The 20,643-nt window shown below is 52.5% G+C and overlaps 1 protein-coding gene across 1 annotated transcript in view; it reads right to left on the bottom strand.

Moving 5' to 3' along the window:
* Nucleotides 1–1,742: 1,742 nt before the first annotated feature.
* Nucleotides 1,743–20,643, bottom strand: part of plcd4b (phospholipase C, delta 4b) — a 53,150-nt gene continuing 34,249 nt past the window's right edge. Inside the window, exons 9-12 of the mRNA XM_067986973.1 lie at nucleotides 19,402–19,580; nucleotides 8,945–9,080; nucleotides 7,203–7,352; nucleotides 1,743–3,309 (exon numbers count right to left, since the gene is read on the bottom strand). Coding sequence (XP_067843074.1) covers nucleotides 3,212–3,309; nucleotides 7,203–7,352; nucleotides 8,945–9,080; nucleotides 19,402–19,580 — 563 coding nt within the window. The 3' untranslated portion in view covers nucleotides 1,743–3,211. The remainder of the gene's footprint in view (nucleotides 3,310–7,202; nucleotides 7,353–8,944; nucleotides 9,081–19,401; nucleotides 19,581–20,643) is intronic.

Below are 20,643 nucleotides of genomic sequence, written 5' to 3'. Positions count from 1 at the left end.
CACCTGTCTGTAACAGTGGGTTTAATGGATAAACACCCGTCTGTAACAGTGGGTTTAATGGACAGACACCGTCTGTAACAGTGGGTTTAATGGACAGACACCGTCTGTAACAGTGGGTTTAATGGACAGACACCCATCAGTAACAGTGGGTTTAATGGACAGACACCCGTCTGTAACAGTGGGTTTAATGGACAGACACCGTCTGTAACAGTGGGTTTAATGGACAGACACCCGTCTGTAACAGTGGGTTTAATGGACAGACACCGTCTGTAACAGTGGGTTTAATGGACAGACACCGTCTGTAACAGTGGGTTTAATGGACAGACACCCGTCTGTAACAGTGGGTTTAATGGACAGACACCGTCTGTAACAGTGGGTTTAATGGACAGACACCCGTCTGTAACAGTGGGTTTAATGGACAGACACCGTCTGTAACAGTGGGTTTAATGGACAGACACCCGTCTGTAACAGTGGGTTTAATGGACAGACACCCGTCTGTAACAGTGGGTTTAATGGACAGACACCCGTCTGTAACAGTGGGTTTAATGGACAGACACCCGTCTGTAACAGTGGGTTTAATGGACAGACACCCGTCTGTAACAGTGGGTTTAATGGACAGACACCCGTCTGTAACAGTGGGTTTAATGGACAGACACCTGTCTGTAACAGTGGGTTTAATGGACAGACACCTGTCTGTAACAGTGGGTTTAATGGACAGACACCTGTCTGTAACAGTGGGTTTAATGGACAGACACCCATCAGTAACAGTGGGTTTAATGGACAGACACCCGTCTGTAACAGTGGGTTTAATGGACAGACACCTGTCTGTAACAGTGGGTTTAATGGACAGACACCCGTCTGTAATGGGGGTTTAATGGACAGACACCCGTCTGTAACAGTGGGTTTAATGGACAGACACCTGTCTGTAACAGTGGGTTTAATGGACAGACACCTGTCTGTAACAGTGGGTTTAATGGACAGACACCCGTCTGTAACAGTGGGTTTAATGGACAGACACCCGTCTGTAATGGGGTTTCCGATGGAGAGAGCCCCTTGTCTAATAGGGGTCTCGATGGTTATTCTGATCACAGTCACTCTGACACAGTGGAGGAACAGTTACATCCAGGGAATATGTGAGACCCCCCACTCAGCCACATGTCTATTATCGTGTCTCCCCCCCCCACCCACCCAGGACTGTCCCGTGACGAGCTGCCCCCTTTCCCCAAACCCAGCATCTCATTACAGAAACACACAACCCACCCGAGCTGACACATCTTACAGTTCATTTCTAAACCCTCTCCTCACCGTTTCCCACCGGTACTTTCGCTGCTGAGAGCGTTTCCCGGTCTGGGAGTGGGGACAATATCCTGCTTCGCTGCTTCACAGAGGCCCCCACCTTAAAGGCAGCGCTTGGTGAACAGGGTCGATCGATGGTCCCCACGGAGTCAACTGATCTCAGCTAGGGATGGGGCAGGATGATCTACAATTGGTCTCAGTGTCCCCCTGAGGAGGGGGGGGCACTGGGGAGGGGCTGGTTGGGGAGGGGGGTCGGGGAGTGGGTTCGGAGAGGGGGTTCTGGGGATTGGGGGTTGGGGAGTGGGGGTCGGGGAGGGGGGACTGGGAGTGGGGGTCGGGGAGGGGGGACTGGGAGTGGGGGTCTGGGGTGGGGGACTGGGGAGGGGGTTCTGGGGATTGGGGGTTGGGGAGTGGGGGTCGGGGAGGGGGGACTGGGAGTGGGGGTCTGGGGTGGGGGACTGGGGAGGGGTTTCAGGGGATTGGGGGTTGGGGAGTGGGGGTCGGGGAGGGGGGACTGGGAGTGGGGGTCTGTGGTGGGGGTCTGGGGAGTGGGAGTTGGGGAGGGGGGTTCTGGGGATTGGGGGTTGGGGAGTGGGGGGTTGCGGAAAGGGGGCAAACAAAATATCAGTGGTCTGTTCAGTGAATCTCGCCTGTGTGTGGACACCGGACGAGAGCAGGATCAGGCTCATAGTTCAATATCCAGCCACCACTCCCTGTCCAAAGGAACAGGAGGAGGCCATTCAGCCCCTTGAACCTGTTCCGCCATTCAATTGGATCATTGGCTGATCTGTATCTTAACTCCATTTACCCGCCTTGGTTCCCTAACCCTTAATCCCCTCACCCAACAAAAATCTCAGTTTTGAAATTTTCAACTGACCCCCAGCCCCAACAGCTTTTTGGGGGAGAGAGTTCCAGATTCCCACTCCCCTTTGTGTGAAGAAGTGTTTCCTGACATCACCCCTGAACGGCCTGGCTCTAATTTTAAGGTTCTGCCCCCTTGTTCTGGACTCCCCCCACCAGAGGAAATAGTTTCTCTCTATCTACACTATCAAATCCTTTAATCATCTTAAACACCTCAATTAGATCATCCCTTAATCTCCTATACTCAAGGGAATACAAGTCTAGTCTGTGCAACCTGTCCTCATAATTTAACCCTTTTAGCCCCGGTATCATTCTGGTGAATCTGCGCTGCACCCCCTCCAAGGCCAATATATCCTTCCTGAGGTGCGGTGCCCAGAACTGAACCCAGTCTCCAGATGGAGTCTGACCCGAGCTCACTGGAGCTACTGGCCATCGCTGGGTATAATTCCAAGGGAGGCATTAGCCCTCTGATATCTCACTGTTCTCAGCGTAAAAGCCTAGACAGTGCATGCCATGTACATGGAAACATAGAGAATAGGAGCAGGAGTAGGCCATTCGGCCCTTCGAGCCTGCTCCGCCATTCAATATAATCATGGCCGATCCTCTATCTCAACACCGTATTCCCGCTCTCTCTCCATACCCCATGATGCCTTGAGTACAGTCCCCGCAATCATGGACTCTCCCCACTCTCGGGGGGATTCTCTGCCCGGCGGGCTCAGACGTTGCCCCTCTCTCCCGAGCCGTACCCGATTTTGCCGACTGACGCGCGATCTGCCGTTTTAGCGGCGATCGTTAGCCGTTGACCTGTCAGCTCACCTCTGTTGAACCCTGACCTCCTGGGCATGATCTGCGACGCGTTCATGTGTTTTGAAAGGGGAGCAACTCACGGGGAGGTACAAATAACAGCAAAATATATAAAAAAATACCAGTAAATCTATACATGGCTATAAAACTATCTGGTGAGGATCTGGCAAAAGGCGGGGGGAGGGACGAGAGTGCAGTGAGAGGCAGGGGTCGATCGCCTGGACTCCGCCCTCGCTGAGCTCAGGACCCGCTATCTCCCTGCGGTCTCGGTGATCCGGGTGTGGACAAACAAGGAGGAGGGCGGGATGCTCATTCCGTCTTTCGAGAGCAGGTGGATGTGGCGATAACCTGTCGGGAAAAGAGACGGAACCGTTAGAGAACAAGACCTGGTGCAGAGAAAGAGTCGAACGTCGAAGGGTGAAGAGGGGGCCTCCTCCCTCCTCCTCCTCCTCCCTCCCCGTCCCTCCTCCTCCCCAACCCTCCACCCTCCTCCTCCCCATCCCTCCTCCTCCCTCCTCTCCCCCTCCCCTCCCTCCTCCTCCCCTCCCCTCCCTCCACCTCCCCCCTCCTCCCTCCCTGTCACTCCTCCCTCCCCGTCACTCCTCCCCCTCCTCCTGCCCCATCGCTCCCCCCTCCTCCTCCCCACCACTCCCCCCTCCTCCTGCCCCACCCCTCCCTCCTCCTCCTCCCCCTCCCCTCCCCCCTCCTCCCCCACACCTCCCCCTCCTCCTCCCCATCCCCCTCCCTCCTCCTCCCTCCCCGTCCCTCCTCCCCCTCCTCCTGCCCCACCCCTCCCCCTCCTCCTGCCCCACCCCTCCTCCCTCCATCTCCCCCTCCCCTCCTTCCTCCTCCTCCCTCCCCGTCCCTCCTCCCCTTCTCCTCCCCAACCCTCCACCCTCCTCCTCCCCCACACCTCCCCCTCCTCCTTCTCCCCCTCCCCTCCCTCCACCCCCTTCCTCCTCCTCCCTCCCCGTTCCTCCTCCCCTTCTCCTTCCCCACCCCTCCATCCTCCTCCTCCCACCCCCTCCCTCCTCCTCCCTCCCCGTCCCTCCTCCTCCCCCACCCCTCCATCCTCCTCCTCCCACCCCCTCCCTCCTCCTCCCTCCCGGTCGCTCCTCCTCCCCCACCCCTCCATCCTCTTCCTCTCCCTCCCCTCCTGCCTCCTCCCCCACACCTCCCCCTCCTCCTCCTCCCCATCCCCTCCTCCTCCCTCCCCCTCCCACCTCCTCCTCGCCTCCCCTCCTCCCCCTCCCTCCTCCCTACTCCTCCTCCTCCCCCTCCATCCCCTCCCTCCTCCTCCCTCCCGGTCGCTCCTCCTCCCCCACCCCTCCATTCTCCTCCTCCCCCTCCCCTCCCGCCTCCTCCCCCACACCTCCCCCTCCTCCTTCTCCCCCTCCCCTCCCTCCACCCCCTTCCTCCTCCTCCCTCCCCGTTCCTCCTCCCCTTTCTCCTCCCCCACCCCTCCATCCTCCTCCTCCCTCCCCCTCCCTCCTCCTCCCTCCCCGTCCCTCCCCTCCCCCACCCCTCCATCCTCCTCCTCCCACCCCCTCCCTCTTCCTCCCTCCCGGTCGCTCCTCCTCCCCCACCCCTCCATCCTCCTCCTCCCCCTCCCCTCCCGCCTCCTCCCCCACACCTCCCCCCCACCTCCTTCTCCCCCTCCCCTCCCTCCACCCCCTCCCTCCTCCTCCCTCCCCGTCCCTCCTCCTCCCCCACCCCTCCATCCTCCTCCTCCCACCCCCTCCCTCTTCCTCCCTCCCCGTCCCTCCTCCGCCCCCACCCCTCCATCCTCCTCCTCCCCTCCCCTCCCGCCTCCTCCCCCACACCTCCCCCTCCTCCTCCTCCTCCTCCCCATCCCCTCCTCCTCCCTCCCCCTCCCTCCTCCTCCCACCTCCTCCTCCCCGACTCCTCCTCCTCCCCCTCCATCCCCTCCCTCCCCCTCCCTCCTCCCCGACTCCTCCTCCTCCCCCTCCATCCCCTCCCTCCCCCTCCCCTCCTCCCCCTCCCTCCTCCCCTCCCCTCCTCCCCTCGTCCTTCCTGCTCCCTCTCGCTCCCCCTCCTCCTCCCCGTCCTTACCCACTCCCCCTCCCCCTCCTCCTCCCCCTCCTCTCCTTCCCCCATCCCATGAACGAATAAAAAAAAACACCTCCCTCCCTCTCGCTCCTCCTCCTCTTCCTCCTCTTCCCCAACTCCTCCTCACCCCCTCCCCCTCCTCCTCCCTTCTCCTCCCCTCCTCATCTCCTCCTCCCTCCCCTCTCTCACCCTCCCCTCCTCCCCTCCCCTCTCTCTTCCTCCCCCTCCTTCCCTGCCCCCTCCCGTTCCCTCCTCCTCTCCTCCTCATCTTCCCCTCCTCTTCCCCCTCCCTCCTTCCCTCCTCCTCCTCCTCCCACCCCTTTCCTCCTCCTCCCCTCCCCTCCTCCCCTTGTCCTCCTCTTCATCCTTCCCCCTTTGCTCCTCCCCTCCCCTTCCTCCTCCGCACTTCCTCCCTCCTGCTCTGCCCCTCGTCCTTCTCCTCATCCTCCCCTCCCATCTCCTGGTCCTCCCCTCCCCCTTCTCCTCCTCTCCTCTGCTCCTCATCCTCCCCTCTCCTTCCCTCCCTCCTCCTCCTTCCCCCTCCACCTCTCCCCTTACATTCTCCCCCTCATCCTCCCCCTCCTGCTTCACCCCCTCCCTCCTCCCCTACACCCCTCCTCCCCTCCTCCTCCCTCACCCTCCCCTTCTCTCATTCCCTTGTCCTCCTCCCCCTCCTCCCGCACCCCTCCCCTTCCTTCCTCCCCTCCTCCTCATCTTCCCCTCCTCTTCCCCCTCCCTCCCCCTCCTCCTCCTCTCCTCCTCCCCTCCCCTTCCTTCTCCCCACTTTCTCTCTCCTCTGCCCCTCGTCCTTCTCCTCATCCTCCCCTCCCCTCTTCTGATCCTCCCCTCCTCCTCCCTTCCTCCTCCCCACCCTCCCTCCGCTCCCCCTCCCCTCCTGCTCCCTCCCCCTTCCACTTCCTCCTTCCCCCTCCACCCCTCCTCCTTACCCGCTCCCCCTCCTCCTTCCCTCCTCCTCCCCCTCCCCCTCTTCCCTCTCTTCCCTTCCCCTCCTCCCCCCTTCTTACCCACTCCCCCTCCCACCTGCTCCACCCCTCCTCCTCCCTCCTCCCCCCATCTCCCCCTCACCATCCCCTCCTCCCTCTCCCTCCTCCTAACCCCCTCCCACCCCTCCCTCCACCTTCTCCCCTCCTCCACCTCCTCCCCCTCCCTCCCCCTCACCATCCCCTTCTCCCCTCCCACCTCCTAACTCCCTCCCTCCACCTCCCTCCTCCTCCTCCTCCTCTCCCCTCCACCTCTCCCCCTCCCTCCTCCTCCTCCTCCTCCCCTCCTCCCACCTCCCTCCCTCCTCCTCCTCTTTCCCCATCTTCTCCTCACCCCCTCCCCGTCCTTTCCTCCTCCCCTCCCTCCTCCTTCCTGGCTCCTCTGCCCCCACCCCTTCCTTCCTCCTCTTGTCCTACTCCTCATCCTCCCTCCTCCCCTCCTCCTCCTCCCCTCTTCTTCCCCCTCCCTCCCCTCCCTCATCCCCTCCTCCTCCTCCTCCCTCCTCCTACCCTTCCTCCTCGTCCTCCTCCTCATCCTCCCCTCCCCTGATCCTCCCCTCCCCTCCTCCTGCCCCTCCTCTCCCATCCTCCCCTCCTCCTCTGCTCCCCCTCCTCTCCCATCCTCCCCTCCTCCTCTGCTCCCCTTCCTCCTCCCCTCCCCTCCTCGCCCATCCTCCCCCTCCTCCTTTCCTGACTCATGTTGGGAGAGGGTTCCTGGCTCAGTGGAAGCCCCGTGAAGCAAACATTCCACTGGTCCATTTTTGTAAAAATCCACTCTCGGGATGTGGCCCGCACTGGCCAGGCCGTCAGAGGGGCCGTCTTTCTGGTGAGACATTAAACCGAGGCCCCGTCTGCCCTCTCAGGTGAACGTAAAAGATCCCACGGCCACTATTTCGAAGGAGAGCAGGGGGAGTTCTCCCCGGTGTCCTGGGGCCAATATTTATCCCTCAACCAACATCGCTAAAAAACAGATTATCCGGTCATTGTGGGATCTTGCTGTGCGCAAATTGGCTGCCGCGTTTCCTACATTACATCAGTGACTACACTTCAAAAATACTTCATCGTCTGAAATGCGCTTTGGGACGTCCTGAGGTTGTGAAAGGCACGATATAAATGGGAGTTCTTTCTTTATATCAGTAAAGGGTTATATCGGGCGGCAGTCTGTCTCACCTTCCTTGATCGCGGTGAAGGGCAACGTGTACTGTCCCACAAAATCGTTCTTCGAGGCCAAATCATAGTCTTCAACCACGAACCGGACCAGAGCGAGCTCAGGGACATGAACGATGAAACTCAGAGTCTCGTACCACACGGGGTTAATGCCTAGTTAGGAGAGGGAAGGGAAGACGGTGACCGTCAGGGCGAGAGATTACCACAACATGGAACCTTTACAGCGTAGGAGGGGGGGGGGGGGGGGGCCATTCGGCCCATCGGGCCTCTGCTGGCTCTTTGAAAGAGCTGTCTGTCCAACTCGTCCCATTTTCCTGCTCTTTCCCCACAGCCCTGCAAAGTTTTTTTTTTCCCCTTTTCAAACATATATCCAATTCCCCTTTGGATTGACTTTTTTTGCAACTCACAAATATGTGAGTTCGATCTTCGGAGGGTCCTGACCCCAGTCACAAACCCCCCGACCAGGATCCAGCCTCGACCCCCAGCGGCAGGGGTCTCCCTGTAGTTGTACGTTTCCGCCAATAGGTGGAGACATTTCGCCCTTTTAGATGGAGCGACGCCGCCACCAGCTGGTGGAGAAATGCAATTACGTCGGGGCCAGGCCTTGCTGGAAATATAATGGACGGCGTCTTAACTCCGTTATTAATCCGCAAATCGGCCGGCAGGTCCGGGGGATTGAGAGACACGCCGTGAAGTTGCAAATCTCCAGAACTTGCGGGTCGATTTAGGCCGCTCCACTGCTTGCCTCGCGCAAACGGCATCTTGGCCTCAGCCTCCCCGCGGTTTTTAAGATAGGGAGGGGCGTGGCCACTGAAAGTTAAATCTGGTAATTAACAGCGTAAGGACCCTTTTAACAACGCAGTAATTATTAACCGCGACGCCAATCAACCTCAGTGGCCCGGAAAGGGGACAATTTAAACTGTTCAGTCTCATTCCAGATTTTTAAAATTTCAATCTTAAAATTTTCTGACTTTTCCTTTCTGTGTCTTTTTATTCTCTCTCTCTGAATCCAATCTTTCTTTCCCTCTCTTTCTGCACCTGATTTGACTCTAATTCACCCTGTTTCCTTCTCCCTCGTTCCTGTTTCTTCCTCAATCCTTTAATCTCATCCACTGGACCCGTCATTCACTGAGGTCCCAGATGTCCTGTGTTCCCCATTAACAGCTCGCACTCCCAGCAACTCACAGGGCAAAATCATTTTGAGCTGCAGGGGTGCAGGAGAAAGTCTAACTAACGGGACAGGGCGCGAGATATCCCACCCCAGCAAATTTGCACCCATCAATTCCAGGACTCAGAACTCTGCTTGTGTTCGGGCAGTTAGTTCGAGCACTCAGCTCTGGTACTCGGCTTTGATTCCAGCCCAGATTAAGGAGCTGTGAGTCTCCTCTCTCTCTGCTGGCTGTGGGCAGTCACCGTGTGGGACCCATTGTGCCCTAAATTCACGGAATAGTCTCCGAGATTTCGCTAACTGGGCAATCTCAGTCGGAGAGAGGCCATGGGTGGATCATGGTGGTACAGCAGAAGACGCTGTCCCTGAGTTTGGGTTACTGTTCTGCTCCTTGCTGCCGTTTACCCTCCACTCGATCACATTCACCCGCCCTGTTCCCATATCCCTTCCTCTCCTTTTCCTTCACCCCTCCCAGAGCAGAGCTTAACCCGGGGGGGGGGTCCCAGTGCCTGTTACCCCCCCCCCCCCACCCCCTGAGCCTCGCTGTTTGCAGTAGGCTCGGTGCTGGGGCAGTTACCGTTATTGTCGATGTATTTGGTCTCTTGCTTCCCATTGTCCATGGGCACTCCGTGTATCTCCACCCTCACCAATGGGTCCACAATCGAACCTTCTTTGCTGTTTGCCACTTTGGGCAGTTGCTGCCCGCTGATCACCTACAGAGAGAGAGAGAGAGAGTGAGAGAAAGGAGAGAGAGAGAGCAAGAGAGAGAAAGGAGAGAGAGAGAGTGAGAGAGAGAAAGGAGAGAGAGTGAGCGAGCGAGAGAGAGAGAGTGAGAAAAAGGAGAGAGAGAAAGGAGAGAGAGAAAAAGGAGAGAGAAAGCGAGAGATAGAAAGAAGAGAGAGAGAGAAAGGAGAGAGAGTGAGATAAAGGAGAGAGAGAGCGCGAGAGAGAAAGGAGAGAGAGAGAGTGAGAAAAAGGAGAGAGAGTGAGAGAAAGGAGAGAGAGAAAGGAGAGAGAGAGAGAAAAAGGAGAGAGAAAGCGAGAGAGAGAAAGAAGAGAGAGAGAGTGAGAGAGAGAGAAAGGAGAGAGAGTGAGCAAGAGAGAGAAAGGAGAGAGAGAGAGTGAGAGAGAGCGAGCGAGAGAGAGTGAGAAAAAGGAGAGAGAGTGAGAGAGCGAGAAAGGAGAGCAAGAGATTGAGAGAAAGCAGAAAGAGTGAGAGAGCGAGAGAAAGGAGAGAGAGTGAGCAAGAGAGAGTGAGAGAGTGAGAAAAAGGAGAGAGCGAGAGAAAGGAGAGAGAGAGTGAGCGAGCAAGAGAGAGAGTGAGAAAAAGGAGAGAGAGTGGGAGAGAGAAAGGAGAGAGAGAGAGTGAGAGAGAGAAAGGAGAGAGAGTGAGCAAGAGAGAGTGAAAGAGTGAGAAAAAGGAGAGAGAGCGCGAGAGAGAAAGGAGAGAGAGAGAGTGAGCGAGCAAGAGAGAGAGAGAGTGAGAAAAAGGAGAGAGAGTGAGAGAGCGAGAAAGGAGAGCAAGAGATTGAGAGAAAGGAGAAAGAGTGAGAGAGCGAGAGAAAGGAGAGAGTGAGTGAGAGAAAGGAGTGAGAGAGAATGAAAGAAAGGAGTGAGTGAACATAAGAACATAAGAAATAGGAGCAGGAGTAGGCCATACGGCCCCTCGAGCCTGCTCCGCCATTCAATCAGATCATGGCTGATCTTTGACCTCAACTCCACTTTCCCGCCCGATCCCCATATCCCTTGATTCCCCTAGAGTCCAAAAATCTATCGATCTCAGCCTTGAATATATTCAACGACTGAGCGTCCACAGCCCTCTGGGATGGACATTCCTCATCTCATCCTAAATGTCCGACCCCTTATCCTGAGACTATGTCCCCTAGTTCTAGACTCTCCAGCCAGGGGAAACAATCTCTCAGCATCTACCCTGTCAAGCCCTCTCAGAATCTTGTCTGTTTCAATGAGATCACCTCTCATTCTTCTAAACTCCAGAGAGTATAGGCCCATTCTACTCAACCTCTCTTCACAGGACAACCCTCTCATCCCAGGAATCAATCTAATGAACCTTCGTTGCACCCCCTCTAAGGCAAGTATATCCTTCCTTAGATAAGGAGACCAAAACTGTACGCAGTACTCCAGGTGAGGTCTCACCAAAGCCCTGTACAATTGTAGTAAGACTTCCTTACTCTTGTACTCCAACCCCTTGCAATAAAGGCCAACATTCTATTTGCTTTCCTAATTGCTTGCTGTACCTGCACACTGACTTTTTGTGTTTCTTGTACCAGGACACCTAAATCTCTCTGAACACCAACATTTAATAGTTTCTCACCATTTAAAAAAATTCTGTTTTTCTATTCTTCCTACCAAAATGAATAACCTCACATTTCCCCACATTATACTTCATCTGCCACCTTCTCGCTCCCTCACCTAATTGGTTATAGAATCATAGAATCAGAAAGGTTACTGCACGGAAGGAGGCCATTCGGCCCATCGAGTACATGCCACCTCTATGCAAGAGCAATCCAGCTCGTCCCATTCCCCCGCCTTTTCCCCGTAGCTCTGCAGATTTTTTCCTTTCAAGTACTTATCCAGTTCCCTTTTGAAGGCCATGATTGAATCTGCCTCCACCACCCCCTCGGGCAGTGCATTCCAGATCATAACCACTCGCTGTGTAAAAAAAGTTTTTCCTCATGTCACCTTTGGTTCTTTTGCCAATCACCTTAAATCTATGTCCTCTGGTTCTTGACCCTTCCGCCGATGGGAAGTTTCTCTCTATCTACTCTGTCTAGACCCTTCATGATTTTGAATGCTTCTATCAAATCTCCTCACAACCTTCTCGGTTCCAAGGAGAACAACCCCAGCTTCTCCAGTCTGTCCACGTAACTGAAGTCCCTCATCCCTGGAATCATTCTAGTAAATCTCTTCTGCACCCTCTCTAAGGCCTTCACATCTTTCCTAAAGTGCGGTGCCCAGAACTGGACACAATAATCCAGTTGTGGCTGAACCAGTGTTTTATAAAGGTTCATCATAACTTCCATACTTTTGTGCTCTATGCCTCTATTTATAAAGCCCAGGATCCCGTTTGCTTTTTTAACCGCTTTCTCAACCTGCCCTGACACCTGCAATGATTTGTGCACATATACCCCCAGATCTCTCTGTTCCTGCACCCCTTTTAGAGTTGTGCCCTCTAGTTTATATTGCCTCTCCTTGTTCTTCCTACCGAAATGTATCACCTCGCATTTTTCAGTGTTAAATTTCATCTGCCACGTGTCCACCCATCCCACCAGCCTGTCTATATCCTCTTGAAGTCTATCACTATCCTTCTCACTGTTCACTACACTGCCAAGTTTTGTGTTATCTGCAAATTTTGAAATTGTGCCCTATACACCCAAGTCCAAGTCATTAATATATATCAAGAAAAGCAGTGGTCCCAGCACTGACCCCTGGGGAACACCACTGTACACCTCCCTCCAGTCCGAAAAACAACCGTTCACCACTACTCTCTGTTTCCTGTCACTTAGTCAATTCTGTATCCATGTTGCTACTGCCCCCTTTATTCCATGGGCCGCAATCTTGATAAGCCTACCGTGCGGCACTTTATCAAACGCCTTTTGAAAGTCCATATACACCACATCAACTGCATTGCCCTCATCGACCCTCTCTGTTACCTCATCCTAATCAATCCACACTCATTCTAGTGACTGTTAATTCTGTCCCGGATTATCATTTCTAAAAGTTTCCCCACCACTGAGGTTAAACTGACTGGCCTGTAGTTGCTGGGTTTATCCTTACACCCTTTTTTGAACAAGGGTGTAACATTTGCAATTCTCCAGTCCTCTGGCACCACCCCTGTATCTATGGATGTTTGGAAGATTATGGCCAGTACCTCCGCAATTTCCACCCTTACTTCCTTCAGCAACCTAGGATGCATCACATTGGGACCGGGTGATTTATCTACTTTAAGTACAGCTAGCCTTTCTAGTATCTCTTCTTTATCAATTTTTAGCCCATCCATTATCTCAACTATATCTTCCTTTACTGAGACTCTGGCAGTATCTTCTTCCTTGGTAAAGACAGATGCAAAATACTCATTTAGTACCTCAGCTATCCCCTCTACCTCCATGAGTAGATCTCCTTCATGGTTGCTAGTCGGCCCTCCCCCTCCTCTTACTACCTGTTTACTGTTTACGTGCCTGTAGAAGACTTTTGGATTCTCTTTTATGTTGGCCGCCAGTCTATTCTCATACTCTCTCCTTGCCCCTCTTATTTCCTTTTTCACTTCCCCTCTGAACTTTCTATATTCTGCCTGGTTCTCACTTGTGTTATCAACCTGACATCTGTCATACGCCCCTTTTTTCTGCTTCATCTTACTCACTATCTCTTTTGTCATCCAGGGAGCTCTGGCTTTAGTTGCCCTACCTTTCCCCCTCGTGGGAATGTGCCTAGACTGTACCCGAACCATCTCCTCTTTAAGGGCCGCCCACTGTTCAATTACAGTTTTGCCTGCCAATCTTTGATTCCAATTTACCCGGGCCAGATCTGTTCTCATCCCATTGAAATTGGCCCTCCTCCAATTGAGTATTTTTACTTTAGAGTGGTCTTTGTCCTTTTCCATAGCTATTCTAAACCTAATGATACTATGATCGCTGCTCCCTAAATGCTCCCCCACTGACACTTGCTCCGCTTGGCCCGCCTCATTCCCTAGAACCAAGTCCAGCCATGCCTCCTTCCTCGTTGTGCTGGAAACGTACTGGTCAAGAAAGTTCTCCTGAACACATTTAAAATATTCCTCCCCCTCTTTGCCCCTTATATTATTATTGTAATCCCAGTCTCTATTAAGATAGTTGAAGACCCCAGTTACCACAACTCTTATAGCTTTTGTACCTCTCTGTAATTTCCCTTCAAATTTGCTCCTCTATATCCTTCCCACTAGTTGGTGGCCTATAGAATACACCCAGTAGTGTAATGGCACCTCTATTGTTTCTTAACTCTAACCAAATAGATTCTGTCCTTGACCCCTCCAGGACATCCTCTCCCTCCAGCACTGCAATATTCTCCTTAATCAATACTGCCACCCCCCTCCCCCCCACTCCTTTCTTTCCTTCCCTATCTTTCCTGAACACCTTGTATCCAGGAATATTTAGTACCCAATCCTGCCCTTTTATGAGCCAGGTCTCCGTTATCGCCACGACATCATATTCCCATGTGACTATTTGAGCCTGCAGCTCACCAACCTTATTTATTATGCTTCATGCGTTTACACACATGTACTGTAAGCCTATCTTAAACCTTCTCATATTCCCTCTCGGTCTGATCCCACCTAATACCGTATTATTTCGTACTCTAGTGCTATCTTTCTCTCCCAATCCTTTGTGTCCCTTGTTTCTCCTTTCCAATGCTACATCCTGGTGCCCATCCCCCTGCCAAATTTGTTTATCTATCTCCCTTTGTAGACTCTTTGTGTCCTCCTCACAGCTTACTTTCCCACCTAGCTTTGTATCATCAGCAAACTTGGAAACATTACACTCGGTCCCTTTATCTAAGTCATTAATATAGATTGTAAATAGCTGAGGCCCAAGCACTGATCCTTGCGGCACCCCACTAGTTACAGCCTGACAACCTGAAAATGTCCCGTTTATCCCTACTCTCTGTTTTCTGTCCGTTAACCAATCCCCTATCCATGTTAATATATTATCCCCAACCCAATAAGCCTTTACCTTGCAAACAACCTCTCGTGTGGCACCTTATTGAATGCCTTTTGAAAATCCAAATATACTACATTCCCCTTTATCTACCCTGCTAGTTACATCCTCAAAAAGCTGTAATAGATTTGTCAAACACGATTTCCCTTTCATAAAACCATGCTGGCTCTGCCCAATCATATTATGATTTTCTAAGTGTCCTGTTACCACTTTCTTAATAATGGATTCCAGCATTTTCCCGATGACATTTTTTTTATTCGTTCATGGGATGTTGGCGTCGTTGGCGAGGCCGGCATTTATTGCCCATCCCTAATTGCCCTTGAGAAGGTGGTGGTGAGCCGCCTTCTTGAACCGCTGCAGTCTGTGTGGTGACGGTTCTCCCACAGTGCTGTTAGGAAGGGAGTTCTAGGATTTTGACCCAGCGACGATGAAGGAACGGCGATATATTTCCAAGTCGGGATGGTGTGTGACTTGGAGGGAAACGTGCAGGTGGTGTTGTTCCCATGTGCCTGCTGCCCTTGTTCTTCTAGGTGGGAGAGGTCATGGGTTTGGGAGGTGCTGCCGAAGAAGCCTTGGCGAGTTGCTGCAGTGCATCCTGTGGATGGTACACACTGCAGACACGGTGAAGGGAGTGAATGTTTAGGGTGGTGGATGGGGTGCCAATCAAGCGGGCTGCTTTGTCCTGGATGGTGTCGAGCTTCTTGAGTGTTGTTGGAGCTGCACTCATCCAGGCAAGTGAAGAGTATTCCATCACACTCCTGACTTGTGTCTTGTAGATGGTGAAAAGGCTTTGGGGAGTCAGGAGGTGAGTCACTCGCTGCAGAATACCCAGCCTCTGACCTGCTCTTGTAGCCACGGTATTTATATGGCTGGTCCAGTTGAGTTTCTGGTCAATGGTGACCCCCAGGATGTTGATGGTGGGGGATTCAGCGATGGTAATACCGTTGAATGTCATGGAGAGGTGGTTAAACTCTCTCTTGTTGGAGATGGTCATTGCCTGGCACTTGTCTGGTGCGAATGTTACTTGCCACTTATCAGCCCAAGCCTGATGTCAGGCTAACTGGCCTGTAGTTCCCTGTTTTCTCTCTCTCTCCTTTCTTGAATAGTGAGGTTACATTTGCTACCTTCCAATCCACTGGGACCATTCTAGAATCTAGGGAATTTTGGAAGATCACAACCAATGCGTCCACTATCTCTGCAGTCACCTCTTTTAGAACCCTTGGATGTAGGACATCAGGTCCAGGGGATTTATCAGCTTTTAGTCCCATTAGTTTCTCCAGTACTTTTTCTCTGGTGATATTAATTACTTTGAGTTCCTCACTCTCATTTGCCCCTTGGTTCCCCATTATTCCTGGTATGTTTTTTGAGTCTTCTACTGTGAAGTCAGATACAAAATATTTGTTTAACGTCTCTACCATTTCCTTATTCCCCATTATAATTTCTCCCGTCTCAGCCTCTAAGAGACCCACGTTTACTTTTGCTACTCTCTTCCTTTTTACATACTTGTCGAAGCTCTTACAATCTGTTTTTATATTTCTTGCTAGTTTACTCTCACTCTATTGTCTGAGAGAAAGGAGTGAGAGAGAGTGGGGGAGAGAGTGAGAGAAAGAAGTGAGAGGAATCAGTGAGAGAGAGAGTGAGAGAATGAGTGAGTGACAGAGAGCCAGGGAGTGAGAGAGAGAAGTGAGAGAGTGAGAGAAAGGAGTGAGAGAAAGTGAGAGAAAGGTGTGAGAGAGAGAGAGAGAGAGAGAGAGTGGGTGAGAGAGTGAGAGAGAGCAAGAGCGAGAGAGAGGGAAAAAGAGGAAGAACTGAGAGAGAGGGCACACTGACAGAAAAGTTCAGGCATTGAAAACCCTGGTAAGAAACGAGTCCGTCGCCCGGAAGTTACATCGTGCTTCACGTACAATGAGTTGCTTTTTCAAGTCATGTAATGAAACAATGGCAACCAATTTACACACAGAAAGATCCCGCTGTTCCTCAAATACTGTTCCCTGATGTGGTTTCTGCGCCAAGCCGTCCGGCCTGGTGGATCACAGCAATGGGAGGAGGCCATTCAGCCCCTTGGGCCTGTTCCGCCATTCAATTAGACCATGGCTCATCTGTACCTCAACTCCATTTACCCGCCTTTGCTCCATATCCCTCGATACCCTCACCCAACAAAACTCTATCGATCTCAGTTTTGAAATTTACAATTGACCCCCAGCCCCAACAGCTTTTTGGGGGAGAGAGTTCCAGATTTCCACTCCCCTTTGTGTGAAGAAGTGCTTCCTGACATCACCCCTGAACGGCCTGGCTCTAATTTTAAGGTTCTGCCCCCTTGTTCTGGACTCCCCCCACCAGAGGAAATAGTTTCTCTCTATCGACCCTATCAAATCCTTTAATTATCTTAAACACCTCGATTAGATCACCCCTTAATCTTCTATACTCGAGGGAATACAAGCCTAGTCTGTGCAACCTGTCCTCGTAATTTAACCCTTTTAGCCCCGGTATCATTCTGGTGAATCTGCGCTGCACCCCCTCCAAGGCCAATATATCCTTCCTGAGGTGCGGTGCCCAGAACTGAACCCAGTCTCCTGATGGGGTCTGACCCGAGCTCTGTACAGCTGGAACATCACTTCCACCCATTTGTATTCCAGCCCCTCCCCCTTGAGATAAAGGCCAACATTGACCCCGGGCATTAACATTAACCATAGATGCTGATCGAATCTGAACCCAAAGGAGCTGAATGTACATGTCACTATGACGGCATCTTGTTAATATCAACAACATCTTGCATTTATATAGCGCCTTTGACGCAGTAAAACATCCCCCAAGGCGCTTCACAGGAGCGATTATCAAACAAAACTTCACCGAGCCACATAAGGAGATATTAGGACAGGTGACCAAAAGCTTGGTCAAAGATGTAGGTTTTAAGGAGCGTCTTAAAGGAGGAGAGAGAGGCGGAGAGGTTTAGGGAGGGAATTCCAGAGCTTAGGGCCGAGGCAGCTGAAGGCACGGCCGCCAATGGTGGAACGATTAAAATCGGGGCACAGGAGGTATACCAGATGGACGGGCCTGTCACACAGCTGCAGTTGGCCTAAAATTACACTTGAGGGGTCGAAACCAGGAAGTCGACATGTTTGATTTTATTAAAAGTTTAAGAGAAAGCTAGTTTGATATAGAAGGGAGTCAACTGAAAAAATAATCAAAGAAAGACTTACATTTCTATCGCACCTTTCATGACCTCAGGACCTCCCAAAGCGCTTTGCAGCCAATGAAGTACTTTTTTTGAAGTTTAGTCACTGTTGTAATAACATAAGAGACAGGAGCAGGAGGAGGCCACTCGGCCCCTCGAGCCTGCTCCGCCATTCAATCAGATCATGGCTGATCTTCGACCTCAACTCCACTTTCCCGCCCGATCCCCATATCCCTTGATTCCCCTAGAGTCCAAAAATCTATCGATCTCAGCCTTGAATATACTCAACGACTGATCGTTCTCAGCCCTCTGGGGTAGTTATGTAGGAAACGCGGCAGCCAATTTGCGCACAGCAAGGTCCCACAAACAGCAATGTGACAATGACCTGAAAATCTGTTTTAGTGATGTTGATTGAGGGATAAATATTGGTCCAGGACACCAGGGAGAACTCCCCCTGCTCTTCTTTGAATAGTGGCCACGGGCTCGTTCACGTCCACCTGAGAGGGCAGGCAGGGACTCGGTTTAACATCTCATCCAAAAGATGGAACCTCCGACAGGTGTGTCAGCCTAGTTTTTGTGCTCAAGTCTCTGGAGTGGGACTTGAACCCACTACCTGAGGTGGTGAAAGGCGCTATATAAATGCAAGCCCTTCTTTTTTATTTCATAGAATCATACAGCACAGAAGGCCATTCGGCCCATCGTCCCTGTGCCGGCTCTTTGAAAGAGCTATCCAATTAGTCCCACTCCCCTGCTCTTTCCCCATAACCCTGCAAATTTTTTCCTTTTCAAGTATTTATCCAATTCCCTTTTGAAAGTTATTATTGAATCTGCTTCCACCGCCCTTTCAGGCAGCGCATTCCAGATCATAACAACTCGCTGCGTAAAAACATTCTCCTCATCTCCCCTCTGGTTTTTTTGCCAATTATCTTAAATCTGTGTCCTCTGGTTACCGACCCTCCTGCCACTGGAAACAGTTTCTCCTTATTTAATCTATCAAAACCCCCTCATGATTTTGAACACCTCTATCAAATCTCCCCTTAACCTTCTCTGCTCTGAGGAGAACAATCCCAGCTTCTCCAGTCTCTCTAGTTTCCAGATTATTTAAAATCTGAATCCAATCTCTCAAACTGCGGGATTTCAACAAATGCTGTCTCTGGGTTATTAGTCCAGTAACAAGACCACCGTAACCCCCCTCCGGGGGCTAGAGAAAGTAAACCTGGAAAAATGCCATGAGATAGAAACTTGTTCCACTAGTGGGGGAGTCCAGGACAAGGGGATACAACCTTAAAATCAGAGCCAGGCCATTCAGGAGAGAAGTTAGGAAACACTTCTTCACACAGAGGGTGGTAGAAGTGTGGAACTCCCTCCCACAAAAAGTAATTAATAATTTTGAATCTGAGATCGGTCGATTTTTGCGATCAAAAGCATTAAGGGATATCGAGCCAAGGCAGGTGGATGGAGTTAGGATACAGATCATCTCATTGAATGACTGAACAGGCTCGAGGGGCTGAATGGCCTCCTCCTGTTCCTATGGTCCTATGAAACCCCAGGGAAACAGGACAGGAGGGTACAGGGTACTGTGGGGGGGAAGGGGGAAACAACCGCAGGAATCGGTGAGCAGTGAGAGGGGTTGAAGCAGGGACACTTGATTTAATCAGGAAAGAGCTGGGTGCCGCGATGGGGAGGGCAGGTAGTGTCCTGGAGGTGGGACCCGTCCAGCCCCTACAACCCTCCGAAATCTCTGCTCTCCTCCAATTCTGACCTCTCGCGCATCCCCGATTTTAATCGCTCCACCATTGGCGGCCGTGCCTTCAGCTGCCTGGGCCCTAAGGTCTGGAATTCCCTCCCTAAACCTCTCCGCCTCTCTCTCCTCCTTTAAGACGCTCCTTAAAACCTACCTCTTTGACCAAGCTTTTGGTCACCTGTCCTAATATCTCCTGATGTGGCTCGGTGTCAAATTTTGTCTGATAACCGCTCCTGTGAAGCACCTTGGGACGTTAAAGGCGCTATATAAATGCAGGTTGTTGTTGTTATTGGTATTCTGGCGGATGGGCCTCCTTCATCTGAGCCCATCTGGTACTCAGTGAGGCCCAGCCTGGGAATGCCACAGCCCCAGTGGGCCCAGTCAATCGGTCGGGCAGTAAATGGGTTTACCTGGATAGTGAGGTTGAGTGGGCGATAACCAGTGGTATCTTTGGGATGCTCCGGGTCGAAGGTCGATTCCACCGTTCTCATGAATGACGGCTTCAGTACGAACCCGCAGCGAGCATTGGCACTGAAGAGGCCATCGTTCAGGTCCATCTCCTCACCGGCCGTCTGAAAGTTCAACGCCACTCAATGGGAGATAAACGAGGAGAGCGGGTTAGCCTGTCCGTTCACAGCGGTCATTGCTGCATCAGTGGGCTCGAACAGAGCGGGTCACTGACTGTGTGACCCCGATCGTTACTGACTGTGACCCCGATCGTTACTGACTGTGACCCCGATCGTTACTGACTGTGAGACCCCGATCGTTACTGACTGTGACCCCGATCGTTACTGACTCTGTGACACCGATCGTTACTGACTGTGACCCCGATCGTTACTGACTGTGACACCGATCGTTACTGACTGTGACCCCGATCGTTACTGACTCTGTGACCCCGATCGTTACTGACTCTGTGACCCCCATCGTTACTGACTGTGACCCCGATCGTTACTGACTGTGTGACCCCGATCGTTACTGACTGTGACCCCGATCGTTACTGACTGTGACCCCGATCGTTACTGACTGTGTGACCCCGATCGTTACTGACTGTGTGACCCCGATCGTTACTGACTGTGACCCCGATCGTTACTGACTGTGACCCCGATCGTTACTGACTGTGACCCCGATCGTTACTGACTGTGTGACCCCGATCGTTACTGACTGTGACCCCGATCGTTACTGACTGTGACCCCGATCGTTACTGACTCTGTGACCCCGATCGTTACTGACTGTGACCCCGATCGTTACTGACTGTGACCCCGATCGTTACTGACTCTGTGACCCCGATCGTTACTGACTCTGTGACCCCGATCGTTACTGACTGTGACCCCGATCGTTACTGACTGTGTGACCCCGATCGTTACTGACTGTGACCCCGATCGTTACTGACTGTGACCCCGATCGTTACTGACTGTGACCCCGATCGTTACTGACTCTGTGACCCCGATCGTTACTGACTGTGACCCCGATCGTTACTGACTCTGTGACCCCGATCGTTACTGACTCTGTGACCCCGATCATTACTGACTGTGACCCCGATCGTTACTGACTGTGACCCCGATCGTTACTGACTCTGTGACCCCGATCGTTACTGACTGTGTGACCCCGATCGTTACTGACTGTGACCCCGATCGTTACTGACTGTGTGACCC

The sequence above is a fragment of the Heptranchias perlo genome, chromosome 7 (assembly GCF_035084215.1).
Source record: "Heptranchias perlo isolate sHepPer1 chromosome 7, sHepPer1.hap1, whole genome shotgun sequence".
In the NCBI taxonomy this organism is placed as follows: domain Eukaryota; kingdom Metazoa; phylum Chordata; class Chondrichthyes; order Hexanchiformes; family Hexanchidae; genus Heptranchias; species Heptranchias perlo.
The sequence above is the reverse complement of the archived record's forward strand: the minus strand, read 5'-3'. Positions and strand labels throughout refer to the sequence as shown.